A 17,349-nucleotide genomic window follows, 5' to 3' on the forward strand; every position below is an offset into this window, starting at 1 on the left:
CAACCACCAATGCAGGAGGCGAAAGAGACGCAGGTTTGATCCCTGGGTCGGGAAGATCCGTTGGAGGAGGAAATTGCAACCTGCTTCAGTATTCTTCACCTGGGATATGCCACGGACTGAGAAGCCTGGTGGGTTACAGTCCATGGAGTCACAAAGAGTCGGACACGACTGAACACACACACAGGAGGAAGTTAAAATTGCTAAGGGTAGAATTTCCCTGGTGGTCTACTGGGTAGGACTCCATACATTGAATGAAGAGGCAGAGGGTTCAATCCCCGGATAGGGGAACTATTGGCCCACAGGCCCTGCTGAGCAGCCAAAAAATTAAAAGCAAAAACAATTGCTGAGGGTGAGCAGGGTCTTGAGGTTATTTGAGTTTGACTAAAAGGGCTGCTTTTTTTTTTTTTTTTTTTTTTAGATTTTAAGCTGTAACGGAGACTCCAGGAGGTGGAGAAAAATCCAAGCAGTGCAAAAGCCCATCTTGAACCACACCCCCAGTGTTGTTCTTGGAAACTGGTGTACACAATCTGCAGATACAGCTCTGCTTGAATTTACAAAGCCAAATTGTGGAGTCATTTTGTCAGACAAGAAGAAGCAAAGAAAACCTGGACCTCTGACTTTTCCTGCTGCTCTGGCAAAATGAGGGAATGAAAGTCGCTCTGTCATGTCAGACTCTTTGCGACCCCATGGACCATAGCCTGCCAAGCTCCTCTGTCCGTGGAATTCTCCAGGCAAGAATACTGAAGTGGGTAGCCATGCCCTTCTCCAGGGATTGAACTCAGGTCTCCCACGTTGCAGGTGGATTCTTTACCGTCCAAGCCAGGCTCTGGGAAAATATCCAAGGGTATCGTGGCAAGCCACTTACAACCTTCAAACAGGTCACAAACCTTTTACAGAGAGGTCTCACTGGCTCCCACCTAGTTAGTTAGTGCTTAGTCCGCCCCCCTGGACTGTAGCCTACCAGGCTCCTCTGTCCATGGGATTCACCAGGCAAGAATACTGGTGTGGGTTGCCATGCCCTCCTGAAGGGGATCTTCTCCACCCAGGGATCAAACCCAGGTCTCCTGCATTGCAGGTAGATTCTGAGCCACGGTAAGTCTGAGCCACTAGGGAAGCACGGTCCCACCTACATCCCAAGGCAATTTCTGGAACTCACACATTAATAATCATAAAAATAACAGCTGATTCTTATCCAGCCCTTACTCTGGGCCAGGCCCTGTTCTCAGCATGCAATTTCATGTGTCAACTGGTTTAAACTTCACCATAGACCATAGTGTTCATACTGTTATCACTGTCATTTCACAGGCGAAGAAACCAAGTCCCAGCGAGGTCGAGCAACAGCCGTGTCGCACAGCTCAGAAGCAGCACTGTGATTGGTGGACTTAGATTTTCTGTTTTCAGCATGCGGGGGGCGGGGCGGCAGCTGCGAAGGACTGAACTAAGCTTGGAGAGGAGGAGGAAGGAACTGCCAAGAATACAAAGCCCGTGAGGAGGGAAAGGGATGGGGAATCTCCCCACCCCAACTCAGGTCGCGGATGAAGGTGCCTGAACACCTGAGTACCTCGGGATCCGGAAAGGCCAGAGATGGAAACCAGTGTCAGTGCCCTGGGGGCTCCGCAGCTGCGGGGTGAGGCTCCTGGAGACAAGCACAGACTTACCGGTCCGGGCGCTCACCTGGTGGCCAGCTTGGAGGTGGCGGCGGTGGTTTACCAAAACTTCCTGGGTACCCCTTCCTTCGCTCCGCCCTTGGGGGGTTGCGTGTGGGCGTGGGGCGCCTGGGACCGGCCAGACCAGTGGGACGCGGGGCCCCAGCTGTCTGGGGAGGCCGTCACCTGGAGAAGGCAGGCTCTTCCGGGGCTGGGACAGCTGTGGGCGGTGGGATGGCTCATAAATACCACCGTGGCACTGGTGCCCGAGACGCGCGCATGCTGGGAGCTGGCGTCCCAGAGGGTGAGCCGGGACCCGGAGGGAACCCCCAGCCCCAGCTCCCGGTTCCCGGATTGACAGTCCCCACCTGCCTCTGCCCTGGCAGGCAGGTCCTCCATGATCAGGAGATCCGAACTGAAGCGGGAGGGGAAGGGCTGGGGAGAAGGAGGTTGGGTATGCAAGCGCAGGGCCAGGAAATAGGGAGAAATTGGGGTCACTAACAGCAGGATGGGATGCTGAGATGGGGGCAGGGAGGATGGGGCTGCTCCAGGTGGGATGAAATGCTTGGTTGGTCTGGGGATGGAGTGGAGGTATTGGAGTCACAAAGATGGAAGGCTGCAGGATGGAGGAGAGGACCATGAGATCTCTGAGGGCAGGGTGGAATGCCCAGGATGGAGAGCCCCACCCCCAATCCCATTCCCAAACCTCTTGCACTGGGAGTGAACGGTGGATAAGCAAGGGTTCTGCAGCCAGGACCCCTGAATTCCAGTCTCCGCTCCTTCACACTTGAGCCATGCCACTGAATCACTCCATTGCTCAACTTCCTCATGTGTGATACGGGGCTGATGATCACAGAGGCTACCAATACAGGAATGTTGTCGGGCTCCCACGAGTTCATCTATGCAAAGTGCTTAGCATCCAGTGAGGCTCAGAGGGTATTTGTCTCTCAGTTGTGAGTGACACTTGCTTTTGTTTTCTCTCCAGAGTCTGGATAAGCACTCCCTGTGAAGCCCTCCCTGCCATCCCCGCTGACTCCTTCCCCCATCCTCTCAGCCCCTCCTGCTGATGCCTGCAGGACCCTTTCCCTTCCCCTGCTCCCCACCTCCCCTCTACCATGTGTTCCTTTCGTCCCTGCTGGACCTGCTGCTGTCTACTCCTCTTCTTCTCCCTGGAAGTCCGGGGGTCCCCAAAGCCTCCCAGTGCTGCCCCCGAGCAAGTGCACTTGTCCTACCCAGGTAAGTGTCTGTGACCTCTCCCTGGGCATTTCCCAGTGAGGACCAGTTGGTTTGGGGGCCCTGGTATTTCGCACTGATTCCCGAGGGAGTCTAGGCTGGTGGGTCTTCCTGAGCCTCAGTTGCCCACATCTGTTAAATGGGGATTATAAGCAGTAGGGTATATGGCTGTGTGGGAAATGGTTCTGGTTCTCAGCCTATAGTAAGCATTTTCCTTGGAGGATTGGAGTTGTCATTATTCATTGTGTAACTGCTCATTGTGTTGTCACAAAATACCTCCTGGTCCTTAATCTTGGGGTGGAGGTGCAAGGGGGTAATAAGACCCTGGACTCTGGACCCTCTGCACCCAGACTTCTGGGTTCTAACCCAGCTTTGTTGCTTATCTGCCGTGTGACCTTGGGAGAGTGACTTAACCTCTCTGGCCTCAGCCTCCTCATCTGGACAGTAGGGTAATATTAGTGAGACCTCCCAGTGGAGAGTAAGTGAAATAGTAACCTGTGAAGTGGCAAATGGGAACTTGGAATGTGGCAGTGGTTCTCACATGTTTCTGTCTCAGGATGCTTTGGCACAGCTGAAAAAATTATGAGAACTTCAGAGAGCTTTAGCCTATGTGAGTTATATCCATAACAATCGCCATATCAGAAACTAAAATGGAGGCATTTAAAAATATTGATTCAATCATTAAAAATGAACAATAGTAAACCTATTCAGTAGTAAGGTAAATGACATTTTTCATGAAAAGTAACTACACTTTAAAAAAGAAAAGCAATATTGTGGGAAAATTGGCATTGACTTATTAAATCTTTTAAGGTCTCTTTAATGTCCTCTCCTATCTGTGACAGTTTCTCAGACTTTTCTGCTTTTTTGGATCCTTGACACTTTTAGGGTAGTTTCACTTAGTTCGTTATTTATTCGTTTATTTATTTGTTTGGCTGTGCTGGGTCTCCGCTGCTGCTCAGGCTTTTCTCCAGTCGCAGCGAGGAGGCTACTCTCTTGTTTCAGAACATGGGCTCTAGGGCAGGTGTGGGCTCAGAAGTTGTGGCTCTCAGTCAGTTGCCCTGTGGCGTGTGGAATCTTCCTGGGTCAGGGATCGAACCGCATCCCTTGCATTGGCTGGCAGATTCTTAACTCCTGGATCACCAGGAAGTCCTAAGGTAGTTTCTTAAAGGTTAGTTGCATTGAGAATCTGAAACCTCATGAATGAAATGGCTTTGGCATTTGCTGGATAAGTAACCTCGGACAAGGCACTTTGCCTGGAGGCCTCTGTAAACTGGAACAAAAATAAAACCCATCTCACAGGGCTGCTGTGAAAACCCAGTGAGATCATAGCTGTCCTTTGTTTGGCCTACACAATAATGATATAATAACAAATATACTCTTAGAAGTGATTCAGATGGAAAACTCATTTAACCTCTTATTGACCTTAAGCTGTAGGTACTATTGTTAGTTCCATTTTACAAAAGAGTAAACTGAGGCCCAAAGCAATGAAGAGTCTCACGTCAGGTCACACAGTCTGGGATTTGAATCCAGGCAGGCTGGCTTAAGAGCCTGCCATATTTGGTCTTCAAACTGTAAATTTTGTACTAATTTTAGATACCATGAGATCTTACTAATGCCAGCAGTATTTCAGTGCACCAACAAGGGTATACTTTAGCCTTCTTTCCTCATTTGCAACTTCTTTTTCCAACATTGAGAAACCAAGCTCCCTCTATCTACAATAGACTTACTCATTTGTTCAGTGCTAGAGTAAGCATAAAGGGGTTGCTCCATGGCCTGTGGGGTCTTAGTCCCCTGACCAGAGATGAAACCTGAGTTCCCTGCATTGCAAGGCAGATTCTCAACCACTGGACCGCCAGGGAGGTCCCTGTTTTTTGATATACTTACAGCCCTCTGTTAAGTGTTTCTATTCCGTATTGACGTCCCCCTACAACCTACGTGTGTGCTAAGTCACTCCAGCTGTGACTGACTCACTGCAACCCTATGGACTGTAGCCAGCCAGGCTCCTCTGTCCATGGGAGTTTTCAGGCAAGAATACTGGGGTGGGTTGCCATGCCCTCCTCCAGGGGGATCTTCCTGACACAGGGATCAAACTCTAACCTCTTATGTTTCCAGCATTGGCAGGGAACACTAGCAGCACCTGGGAAGCCCCGCTACAACCTAGGAAGGCTTTAATTGTTCATTTCTTGGGGTGTGTGAAGGAAAGATGAAACAGGACTATAGCTCTAGGACTCAGGGTTTTAAGAAAATGACAGACTTGAGAAGCATCCTACCCTTGCCTCTCGACTAACTACTCCATTCCCATCCCCTCTTTTTTCTACCCCTTCCCCATTCCAGCCCATGTAAGTAATCCAGCTGTTCAGTTTCTGGTGTACGTCTCTTGTACAAATAAATGAGCAGATACTTGTGTATTCTCTTACACCCTCTTACATGAAGAGTAGCTGCCTATAGACACTCTTTCGTACATTGCTTCTGTTAACGTTGTGTCCTGGACGTCATTCTATACTGGTTCCTAGAGTTCATCGTCTTCCTTTCCGACAGCTGTGAAGTGCTCCTGGGTACGGATGTTAGATAGTTCCTTAAGTTACGCTCCTATGTAGGGGCATGTCTGTGGTTTCCGATATTTTGCAGTTACAAACAGTGCTGCCATGAATGACCTGTGCGCGTGCCTTCTGTACACACGTTGCAGGAAAAAGAATCACCTGGTGGGCTTCCCAGGTGGCACTAATGGTAAAGAACCCGCCTGCCAAAGCAGGAGACATGAGAGATTCCATTTCAATCCCTGGATCGGGAAAATCCCCTAGAGAAGGGCATAGCAACCCACTCCGGTATTCTTGCCTGGAGAACCCCATGGGCAGAGGAGCCTGGTGGGCTGCAGTCCGTAGGGTCGTAATGAGTCAAACACTACTGAAGCGACCTAGCACGCGTGCACACACACCACATGTTATTTTTAAAACCTTGATTTTGTTGCTAATGGGGTTTGTTTATTTGCTTTTGTTTGTTTGCAAATTGACTTTTCTGGTCATGCCTTGTGGCATGAGAAATCTTAGTTCCCTCATCAGGGATTGAACCCTCGAACCCAGGCCCCCTGCATTAGAAGCTGGAGTTTTAACCACTGGACCTTGAGGGAGGTCCCTGGTTGCTGACATTCAAGAATTAGAAGCTATTACTTAAAAGTTTGTATGTGCTCTTGGGATATGAAAACCACTGTATAAAGATTTCGGAGAAGGCAATGGCAACCCCACTCCAGTACTCTTGTCTGGAAAATCCCATGGACAGAGGAGCCTGGTAGGCTGCAGTCCATGGGGTCGCTAAGAGTCGCTCACGATTGAGTGATTTCACTTTCACTTTTCACTTTCATACATTGGAGAAGGAAATGGCAACCCACTCCAGTGTTCTTGCCTGGAGAATCCCAGGGACAGAGGAGCCTAGTGGGCTGCCATCTATGGGGTCGCACAGAGTCGGACACAACTGAAGTGACTTACAGCACTTAGCAGTATAAAGACTTGCTCTAGAAGTTGACAGACTGGCTGGTACCAAGCCTGCTTCCTGCACGGCAGCCATCCCTAGAGCTGAACAATGGTTTCCACTCCGAGACGGCAGGCTCTACGCTCGGTCACAGACTCCACCCCTCCCTGCTGCCTTCCTCCTTACAGCTGGCCCTTGTTCCCATATATATTACCTAACTGGCCTCCAGACATTTGAGTTTACAACCCCTAAACAGTGTCATGTGTAAAGTATGTGGCACAAGCCTGCACATAGTAACACCATTTATAATAATATCCATCCACTCATGTAACCCTGACTGTACCAGACACTGTTTCAAGTGCTTTCCTCTTATTTATTCATCTAAGCCTCAAAGAACCCTATAGGGAAGATACTATTATTATCCCATTTTACCAACAAGGAAACTGAGGCTCAGAGAACTGCAGTGACTTGCCCAGGGAAAGCACAGCTTGGAAATGGTGAAGTAGGGATTGAACTTGGGAAGCTCCGGAACCTGTGTCCTTAACTCGTAAATGTTCAACAGCCTCTCACTCTCTGCACATCTCTCCCCACGTCTACCCAGGCCTCACTGCCGAACCTCCTTTGCCTCTCTCTCCAGGTGAGCCAGGCTCCATGACTGTAACCTGGACCACACAGGTCCCGGTGCCCTCTGAAGTGCAGTATGGGCTGCAGCCTTCTGGGCCCCTGCCCTTCCAGGCTCAGGGCACCTTCAGCCTCTTTGTGGATGGGGGCATTCTCCGGCGGAAGCTCTACATACACCGAGTCACCCTGCAGGGGCTGCTGCCAGGGGTCCAGTATGGTGAGAGGTGCCCTGGGGCCGGGTGTTGAAGGGCGAATGGGAGGAAAAGTGGGATGTGGGCTAACAGCTACTATTGGCAGGTGGCTCAGGCAGGCTGGTACCCTCTCTGCTTACCTGCAAGCCTATTGTATGAGACCCTGGGATGAAAACGGAAGGCTGGAGACCTGGGGTGAGGTGGTCAGAAGGGGCATGGGTTAGACCCATTCAGTCCCCCCACCAATTGAAGATGGATGGGGGTGAAGGAGACACCCTGGGGCGCTCCCCCCACCCCCCAGCCCCGGCAGACTTTGACGTTTTCCTCTCCCCTCAGTTTACCGCTGTGGCAGTGCTCAGGGCTGGAGCCGTCGCTTCCGCTTCCGGGCCTTGAAGAAGGGACCCCACTGGAGCCCGCGCCTGGCTGTGTTTGGGGACCTAGGGGCCGACAATCCGAGGGCCCTCCCCCGACTGCGCCGGGACACCCAGCAGGGCATGTACGACGCTATTCTTCATGTGGGTGAGGAGGCATCTGCTAGGTGTGGGGTGGGAGGTAACGCCAGGACTGCAAGGGGCCGGGAGCCGGGGCCAGCGTGGTTCCAAAGGGACGGGGGAAGAGACTGGCTATGGGGATGCTGTCGCGGTTAACTGGGCTCCCGGGTTAAAATCAGTCTGGCACTTAGAGCTACGTGCATTGGTTTTCTCCTCTGTATTACTGTTGTAAGAGCTGGGACTAGGTTAGATTCTTCCGACTGTTGTGATGACGATACGGACGTCCCAGGGGGCGCTAGTGGTAAAGAACCTGCCTGCCAATGCAGGAGATGTAAGAGACGCGGGTTCGATCCCTGGGTCAGGAAGATTCCCCTGGAGGAGGGCATGGCAACCCACTCCAGTATTCTTGTTTGGAGAATCCCATGGACAGAGGAGCCTGGCGGGCTACAGTCCACGGGGTCACAAAGAGTCGAACACAACTGAAGCGTCTTAGTACACATGCACCATGATGAAATAAGTCGACATTGACTGCCACGCTGTAGGTGCTACATAAGTGTTGGTTGTCATGATCATTTCTGCTGTGATCTGAGAGCCAGGAACCAGATGGGACACGGAAATCGGGGCTATGATTCAAAGCTGTAGTAGATGCTGGAATCAGACTCCTGAGGTTTGATTCCTGGATCCTTAAGCTCAGCTCTGTGACCTTGAGTCAGCTCTCCACCTCCCTGGACCTCGGCTTCCCCATCTGAAACGGGGATGATAATAACATCCACTTTAGAGGGTGTTTTGAGGATTCGGCTGATCAAGCAAAACATCTGGAACACTGCCTGGTACAAAACCAGTGCCAGGGCAGACCATGCCAGTCTCAATGCTCATGACTCTGGGAAGGGACGAGATGGGGCTGGGGTGCTGGGGCACAGGAGACCAGCGAGGTCCTGGGTCCTGCAGGCATGTCAGGGACCAGAGGCTAAGGAGACGGTTCCAAGTGCCTAGGCACTTGGGTGTGAGGTAGGGACTGAAGATGCCTGAGCGGGAGGGGGAGCCAGGACTTGATCAACAAGCTCTCAGTTCTGGCAACAGCAGAGCTGGGTCTGGGTCTTCATCCTCTCCTCCACCCCCCACCTCCCCACCCCCACCCAGGAGACTTCGCCTACAACATGGATCAGGACAATGCACGTGTCGGAGACAGGTTCATGAAACTCATCGAACCCGTGGCTGCTAGCCTACCCTACATGACCTGCCCTGGGAATCACGAGGAACGCTAGTGAGGCCCGAGGGCTTTGGGGTGGGCGAGGGCCTGGCTGACAAAACCAGTCCTTCCTAGTGTCTCACCTTAGTTTCTCACACTGCAGCCGCTCATTGACGGATGTGAGAGGAGAGGAGATGAGGGCTGGGCTGGGAGCCAGGCTTGGCCTGATGGTGGGAAGAGGGGGGAGGGGCACCCAGACCCTCCCTCCTACCCTTTTACTTCCTTTTATCCAGCAACTTCTCCAACTACAAAGCTCGCTTCAGCATGCCAGGGAACACCGAAGGCCTGTGGTACAGGTAATCTGGGGGGGGAGCAGGGACAGTGGCCTCCCTCCCCTGAAGGATGGGAGATGCAGAGGAGACCCTCACTTCTGACCCCTGCCCTTTGACCCTTCCAGCTGGGATCTGGGACCCGCACACATCATCTCCCTCTCCACCGAGGTATATTTCTTCCTTCATTACGGCCGCCACCTGGTAGAGAGACAGTTTCACTGGCTGGAGAGCGACCTCCAGGTAACCTGTGGCTGTCCCCCTGGGATGTGCCCCCCACCCCCTCCTCCATCACCGGCTCCCCCCTGCTCTGCCCGCCCCTCACTCTGAACCCTTCTCTGCAGAAAGCCAATAAGAACCGGGCGGTCCGGCCGTGGATCATCACCATGGGCCACCGGCCCATGTACTGCTCCAATGCTGATTTGGATGACTGTACTTGGCATGAAAGCAAGGTGAGCACCCCCTCCCAGGGAACCAGGTGCTGAAATCCAGGTCGGGGGTGAGCCTCAGCCCCCCTCCCCTCCTTGCTCATCTTGCTTAGGTTCGCAAAGGCCTCCGTGGCAAGTTCTATGGGTTGGAGGATCTTTTTTACAAATATGGTGAGTGACCCCCCGCTCCACCCCAGGACTCTCGAGGCCCCGCCTCCCTTCTCTCCTGGATTCAGAGGCCTGAACCCCTCTTGCTTTGTCTCAGGGGTCGACCTGCAGCTGTGGGCCCATGAGCACTCGTATGAACGCCTGTGGCCGATTTACAACTACCAGGTGAGGGAGGCCCCCGGGGAGGGCTGAGACCCATGGGGCTGGTGGTGTCAGTGGACTCCCTCAGTCAGATCCCCAGGGGCCTGGCCAGTGTGACACACCCTCTCCACCTTGTCACTTCTCCAGGTACTTAATGGCAGCCAAGAGATGCCCTACACCCACCCTCGAGGCCCTGTCCACATCATCACAGGATCCGCCGTGAGCAGGGCAGGGTGGGGTGGGGTGGGATGTTGCCTTTGACCTCTGATCTATTGAGGGTGGCACCTGTGCCAGCTTGGGTGCCTCCTCCTTTATTCAGCTGGCATCTCTTAGAGGGTTAGATGTACCTAGTAGTGTGCCCATCGCACAGATGCAGAAACAGAAGCTAAGAGTAAAATACTCCTTTGAAGTCACATGTTCAGTAAGTGGCGGGGGAGGGGGTGCTTGCCCAGGTCTGCTGGTCGGATCGAGAACAGAGGGCTTATTATTATCCTTGTAACTGGACTCCAGCCTTTATTCACGTTGCACCAGCTCATCCTCCACTGTATTTGGTTTTTGTGTCTCCTTGTGCTCAGTCGCAGCCAACTCTTTGTGACCCCGTGGACGGTAGCCCACCGGGCTCCTCTGTCAATGGAATTTTCCAGGCAAGAATACTGGAATGGGTTGTCATTTCCTTCTTCATTGTGTCTCCTTAGTCTCCTCCCATCTGTGACTATTCCTCCATCTTCCCTTGTCTTTCATTCTGGCCAGTTGTTTGTTTCTGGTTTTTTTTTTTCCTGAATGCCCGTGGATCTGGGCTTGTCTGATACTTTCTCATGCCAAGATGCAGATTACGCGTTTGGGGCCAGAGGATCACAAGTGATGGTTGTGTCCTCAGCACATCATACCGAGGGGTCCAGGTCCTCACAGTGTCTCATTCCTGGAGGACTTTCTCTGAATCACCTGTGTAAGGATGTTCTTCCACCATCAACTTGCTGTATTTCCCTTTTGGCTTATAAACATCTTGGGGGAGATGCTTTTAGACCCTGCAAAAGTTGTTTCTCCCCCAACTTTCACCCACTATTTTCTTTTTTAAATCTGTTTGCCTGTTCCAGGTCTTAGTTGGGGCACATAGAATCTTTCTTTTCTTTTTCTTTTTTTTTCAGCTGCAGCACTTGGAATTTTTAGTTGTGGCATTTGAGCTCTTGGTTGAGGCGTGTGAATCTAGTTCCCCAACCAGGGATCAAACTCAGGATCCCTGCATTGGGAGCTCAGAGTCTTAGCCACTGGACTACCAGGGAAGTCTCCACTTACTAATGTTTGAATCCATCAGTGGGTCTTGCCTGCAACAGTGATCACTGGGGCATTCGGCTGGGAATCGTCTATTTCCCTTGTTTCTCCCTGATTTATTAATTAGCAACCTCCTGTGAGGAAGGGTCGTCCCTTCTGCCCCATTTAGTTGGTTGGTTAGTTATGGATTTGCACCAGTGTGGACTCCTGGGGAATTATTTCCTTCTGTGGGTTATAATCCAGTTCTCCTGCTACTGATGCTGCTGTGTACGGGCTCTCACTCTGGCCACTGGGAGCTCCTCAGATCAGGTCCCGCATCCTTCCAAAGTGTCCCTGTCATTTTGTGGGCTCTTTCTTACTTTTTGGCTCCACAGGGTGCTCCAGGAATATTTTGTGTCCCATTCACTCTCACCCCCAGCAGCCTTGGAATCAATCACTTCCACAAGAAGTGAGGGCTTATTTTTTAAGCTGATTTTACAAATTAGCGGTCTTCCCAGTGGTCACATATGGCTGTGAGAGTTGGACCATAAAGAAGGTGGAGTACCAAAGAATTGATGCCTTTGAACTGTGGTCCTGGAGAAGACTCTTGGGAGTCCCTTGGACAGCAAGGAGATCAAACCTGTCAATCTTAAGGGAAATCAGCCCTGAATACTCATTGGAAGGATTGATGCTGAAGCTGAAGCTCCAGTATTTTGGTCATCTGATGCCAACAGCCAACTCATTGGAAAAGTCCCTGATGCTGGGAAAGATTGAGGGCAGAAGGTGAAGAGGGCATCAGAGGATGAGATGGCTGTATGGCATCAGCAATGCAATGGACATGAACTTGGGCAAACTTCGGAAGATGGTGAGGGACAGGGAGGCCTGGCGTGCTGCAGTTCATGGGGTTGTAAAGAGTCAGACACGACTGGGTGACTAAGCAACAACACATTAGTGAGATCCAGTGAAGAAGGCTGAGCGCCAAAGAACTGATGCTTTTAAACTGTGGTGTTGGAGAAGACTCTTGAGAGTCCCTTGGACTGCAAGGAGATCCAACCAGTCCATTCTGAAGGAGATCAGCCCTGGGATTTCTTTGGAAGGAATGATGCTAAAGCTGAAACTCCAGTACTTTGGCCACCTCATGCGAAGAGTTGACTCATTGGAAAAGATTCTGATGCTGGGAGGGATTGGGGACAGGAGGAGAAGGGGAAGACAGAGGATGAGATGGCTGGATGGCATCACTGACTCGATGGACGTGAGTCTGAGTGAACTCTGGGAGTTGGTGATGGACAGGGAGGCCTGGCGTGCTGTGATTCATGGGGTCGCAAAGAGTCGGACACGACTGAGCGACTGATCTGATCTGATCTGATCTGAAGGAAGCACTTCTTGTGATAAAAATTCAGACAGGAGATGCAGCCATCCACATCCTTCTTGCTAAGTCACTTAAGTCATGTCTGACTCTTTGCGACCCCATGGACTGTAACCTGCCAAGCTCCTCTGTCCACAGGGATTCTCCAGGCAAGAATACTGGAGTGGGTTGCTATGCCCTCCTCCAGGGAATCTTCCTGACCCAAGCACCGAAGTCATGTCTCTTGTGTCTCCTGCAGTGGCAGGCAAGTTCTTTACCACTGAGTCCCACTCTCAATGGTTACGTCTCTTGGGTGGCATTTGAGAATATTTTCTGTGTATGCAAATTAGTCAGTGTCTCAGTAGAGATGTATTAGTACATCACCCACTTTTCATTTTTTTTGGCTACTCTGGATTTTTGTTGCAGTGCATGGGCGGGGGGCGGTGTTGCTCAACATTGCAGCATGAAAGCTTTCTCTAATTGCAGTGCCTAGGCTTCCCGAGTTGTGTGTCAGATGGGCTTAGTTGCCCCACAGTATGTGGGATCTTAGTTCCCTGACCAGGGATCGAACCCACATCCCCTCCAATGGGAGGCAAATTCTTAACCATTGGACCACCAGGGAAGTCCCATCACCCACTTTTTAAAAACATCTCGGATCATCTTTCATACCCTAGCAGTTCTCAGCCTTGATGCATGTTAGAATTACCTAGGGAGGTTTTAAATCTTTGATGCCCTGACCCAACCCCAGGACAAACACCAGAAGCTGAGGGCTTGGCCTTGGTGTTGTGAACATTTAACCATTCTTGTTTCAATCTCTATTTCTGTCTCTGTCTCTCTCTCGATATGTGTGTGCACACGTGTGTGTGTATGTGTGTGTACAGTTTCACTATCATTTGCAGATCCAATGAAGAGTTCAGCTGCAGAAATGATGTCCTTTTATCCTTCCATCTGTGTTTCCTAAAAAAATGAGGACATTCTCTTACATCAGTACAGTATAATAGATTCAAGTAGTTAACAATTGATACTATACCATCATCCAGTCTCATTCAGATTTATCCAATTGTCCTATTCATGTCCTTGAAAGATTTTTTTTTTCCTGCTCCAGGATCTAGTTTAAGATCATACGTTCTATTATTGTGTCTTGTTTCTTTCCCCTCCTTTAGTCAGAAACATTTTCCCTTCTTTCTGCATTCTTCAAGACTTTGAAAAATTTGAAGAGCGCAGCAGTGTTGTTTGGTAGACTCTCAGTGTGGGTTTGATTAGGTTGAAGTTACACATTTGTTATAAGAACACACAAAAGTGATACTGGTTTTGCCTGTGTGTTTGTTTTGACATTTACTTATTTGGCCTCGTCAGATCTTAGTTGCAGCAGTCAGATCTTCACTGCATCATGCACGATCTTTTGTTACATACTGAGTCTCTAGTTGTGATGTGTGGGCTCAGTTGCTTTGCAGCATCGGGGGTCTTAGTTCCCTGACCAGGGATTGAATGTGCATCCCCTGCATTGCCAGGCAGATTCTTAACCACTGGACCAGCAGGGAAGTCCCCAGTACTGTGTTCTTTTCAGTGTATCCTATGAGGAAGTGCATGGTATGTCTTTAAGCCTCGGTTTACGCATCTCTTGCACCATACTTATGATTTTCCCCTTTAAAGTTAACAAGTGTCTCCCGGAGCTACTTGGAGACCATGCAAATATCCTGCTATTCCTCATACTTTCGCCGCTACTTTGACCATCCATTGATGGTTCTTGCTTCCAGCAGTTATTACAGAGATGGCTGCAACATGGTGATTTTTCTTTCTTTTTTTTTTTTTTTAAGCTCCCTCATCCTTCCTGCTCACATCACCTAGTTTTATACTGCAAGGATAAACACTTCCTCTCTCCCAGGCAATGATGATTTTAAAAGCTTTCTTGGAGGGTCTACTCTGCAGCGAGGGTTGAAAGCCACCGATTTCTTCTATTTTGTGAATTGCATTTTCCCCTTAACAATACATCTTGGCCATCTTTCTATACTGCCCCTCTCTGTGATGGCTACGCTCTAATTTATTTAACTGACCCTTACTGATGGGCATTTGGCTGTCTTCCAGCTCAGAGCTTTTACAGAAAATGCTTCAGTGGACAGTCTTGTACAACCACGCACTGTTGTCTAAGTCCAAGACTCGGGGCACAGAAAGCCTGGCTGGGTCAAAACACTCAGTTGTATGTGTTACCAAGGTCAAGTCTTAACCAGCTTTGTCTTCCCTGGGGGTGGCAGGATCCCACCTGGCAGGTCTTTTCTGCTCCCCAGAGGGTACTTCACCTGCCCCAGCCCTGGGGCTAAATGACTCTTTCCAGCAGGGCTGTGAGGAGCTGCTCACCCCCTTCACCCTCTTCCCGCGGCCCTGGAGCGCCCTGCGTGTGAAAGAGTACGGGTACACACGGTTGCACATCCTCAACGGGACCCATGTCCACATCCAGCAGGTGTCTGATGACCAGGTCAGTGAGCAGTGGCCCGATCCCTGCCTGAGAGAGCAGGCCCAGTGTGTTCTGGAGTCAAGTGGTTTAAAAAGTGGACTTGAGAGCTGGAGATCCTGGGTTCAAATCTTGCCTCTGCTACTTACCAGCTGGATAACCTCAAGCAACTCTGAGCCACAATTTTCCTATCTGCAAAATGGGGATGTTAATAGTTTCTGCCTCAGAGGATTGAACGAGGGTTGAATGACTTATTACATAGAAAGTGCTCAGAATGGTTTCTAAAACACGGTCAGTTCTAAAGGGATTTATCAACATGAAGCAGGGGAAGGAAAAAGTAGGTGGGAGGCAGGCAGAGGGAAACCAATATGATGTGTGTGCAACCCCACAGACTGTAGCCCACCAGGCTCCTCTGCCCATGGGGTTTCCCAGGCAAGAATACTGGAGTGGGTTGCCATTTCCTACTTCAGGGGACCTTCCCGACCCAGGGATCAAACCCGAGTTTCTTGTGCCTCCTGCATTAGCAAGTGAAAACTTTACCACTTGTGCCATCTAGAAAGCCCCATGGCTTAAGCCTAGATGGACCCATATAATCATGGCTCACCTTTCTGTATTTTTGCCATTGTAGTTTTAAAATAGCACTAATAACTATGATTGATTGAACACTATTGTGCACCAAACCCTGAGGTCAATGCCTTATATTTAGTCCCTTTAATCACCACAATAATACTATAGGGCACATTTTATTTCCATTTTACAGCTAAGAGAACAGAGGCTCAGAGAGGGCAAGTAATTTTCCCAGGGTTGCACAGCCAGAGGTTACAGAAACGACCACAAAGACCATATTCTTTTTACGATAAGTAGCTACCATTTATTGTGTGGCCCATACAGGGTCAGGCACTTGTGTGTATTATCTATTCAGTTCTCCCCACTTTTTATTGGGTTGGCCAAAAAGTTCATTTGGGCTTTTTCTAAACATCTTAATGAAAACTGCAAACAAACTTTCCGGCCAACCCAAACACAATAGAATATGGAAGTCAGGCTCAGAGTTGGATCATGTGCTGTAGGCCACAGAGGGTGGCTTTGCTGGCATATAAAGTGAGTTTTGTCTCACTCTGGGGTTTGTGCTCTAATAGTAACAGCCTACACTTACCCAGTCCTTTCCATGTGCCAGGCTCCCTTTTAAGCCTTTTCCAAATACCTCACTTAATTCTAACAGTATCTATGATGTGCGTACTACATCCTCTCTTTCCAGATGAGGAAAACTGAGGCTCAGAGAGGTCTAGCCACTTGTTCAAAGTCACACAGCTTATCAGCGACAGAGCTGGGATCTGAACCCAGGCCACTTGGCTCCAGAATCTGGGCTTTCAGCCCTCATTTCCTCCTCCTTTTTTTTTTTTTTGTCCCTTGCAGGATGGGAAGATTGTGGACGATGTCTGGGTGGTGAGACCCCTGCTTGGCCGGATGATGTACCTCTAGGAATGGAGACAGCTCTCATCAGGAACCCCGGGCCTTGCTGCCAGGCCCTAGAGGAGAGTCAGGGTGGGCCTCGACTCCTCTGCCGTCCTTGGCACCACGGAGGGTGGATGCAGCCCCGAGAGAGCTGGAGCAGCTCTCACCTCCCAGAGAGCTGGGGGTCCCAGCCTGCTGGGTTGGGAGAGCAGGTGTATGTACAGGGAGAGTGAAGCAAGACAGGTCATGGGTGGCACCGTCCTGCCCTCCTGCATAGCACTGATTGGGCGGAGTGTCCACAGGGCCTCGGGAATAAAGAGGCTTATGGCTGTGTCTCCCTGGACTCTGAACTTCTGCTGGTGATGGCCTCCTCTGGGCTGTCTCCTCCTGCCTACCTAGCAAAGGCCCTTACTAGCCCCAAGTCAGCAGGGTGGGCACAGCTGTCATGACACCACTGTCCAGCAGGTGGCGCCAGTGACTTTCTCTTCCAGGCCGGCCCTCCGTGCCAATCCTGTCTGGCTCCAAGAGCCCAAGGGGAGCTAGCCAGTGTGGTCCGTGCCTCAGTCTCCCAGCCTGCCACCGAGTTATCCTGGAAGCGGGCAAGTGTTAACACTCCAAACTGCCAGCTGGGACAGACCTGCTGTTTTCCTCCCTTTAAAAATTTCCCCCCTCCTTCTGTTTCGCCTCTTCCTTTTGTGTAGTCGATCGTTATTTATTGAGTGCCTATTATGTGCCAGGACCTGTTCTCCATGCAGTGAACAGCACAGAGATGTCTGCCCTCATGGAGCTGAAATTCTATCCAGGGTGTCAGACAGCAAGCACCATAGATAAGTAAAGCACATAACAGGGTAAATGGTGATGAAGCACACAGCAAAGGCAGGAAGGGGATGGAAAGTCACGGGAGGGGACAGTGGCAGTTTTCACGAGGATGGTCAGGAGACCTCACTGAGAGG

At 50.5% G+C, this 17,349-nt stretch overlaps 1 protein-coding gene across 1 annotated transcript; it reads left to right on the forward strand.

The window, feature by feature from the left end:
- Positions 1–1,473: 1,473 nt before the first annotated feature.
- ACP7 (acid phosphatase 7, tartrate resistant (putative)) lies at positions 1,474–16,731 on the forward strand. Its single transcript, XM_019978722.2, has 13 exons — positions 1,474–1,627; positions 2,632–2,882; positions 6,982–7,182; positions 7,493–7,675; positions 8,788–8,911; positions 9,130–9,192; positions 9,294–9,408; positions 9,510–9,617; positions 9,707–9,764; positions 9,859–9,926; positions 10,050–10,121; positions 14,831–14,968; positions 16,358–16,731. The coding sequence occupies exons 2-13, from the start codon at positions 2,762–2,764 to the stop codon at positions 16,421–16,423; spliced, it is 1,317 nt and encodes a 438-aa protein (XP_019834281.2). The 5' UTR covers positions 1,474–1,627; positions 2,632–2,761; the 3' UTR covers positions 16,424–16,731.
- The last annotated feature ends 618 nt before the right edge of the window (positions 16,732–17,349 follow it).

This window comes from Bos indicus, chromosome 18 (genome assembly GCF_029378745.1).
Source record: "Bos indicus isolate NIAB-ARS_2022 breed Sahiwal x Tharparkar chromosome 18, NIAB-ARS_B.indTharparkar_mat_pri_1.0, whole genome shotgun sequence".
Taxonomy (NCBI): domain Eukaryota; kingdom Metazoa; phylum Chordata; class Mammalia; order Artiodactyla; family Bovidae; genus Bos; species Bos indicus.

Excerpts from the sequence above, each read along its gene's own strand:
- ACP7 (XM_019978722.2), top strand. The coding sequence starts at position 2,762 with ATGTGTTCCTTTCGTCCCTGCTGGACCTGCTGCTGTCTACTCCTCTTC. Across the intron at positions 9,409-9,509 it reads GGCTGGAGAGCGACCTCCAG|AAAGCCAATAAGAACCGGGC; the intron begins GTAACCTGTGGC and ends CCTTCTCTGCAG. Across the intron at positions 14,969-16,357 it reads AGCAGGTGTCTGATGACCAG|GATGGGAAGATTGTGGACGA; the intron begins GTCAGTGAGCAG and ends TGTCCCTTGCAG.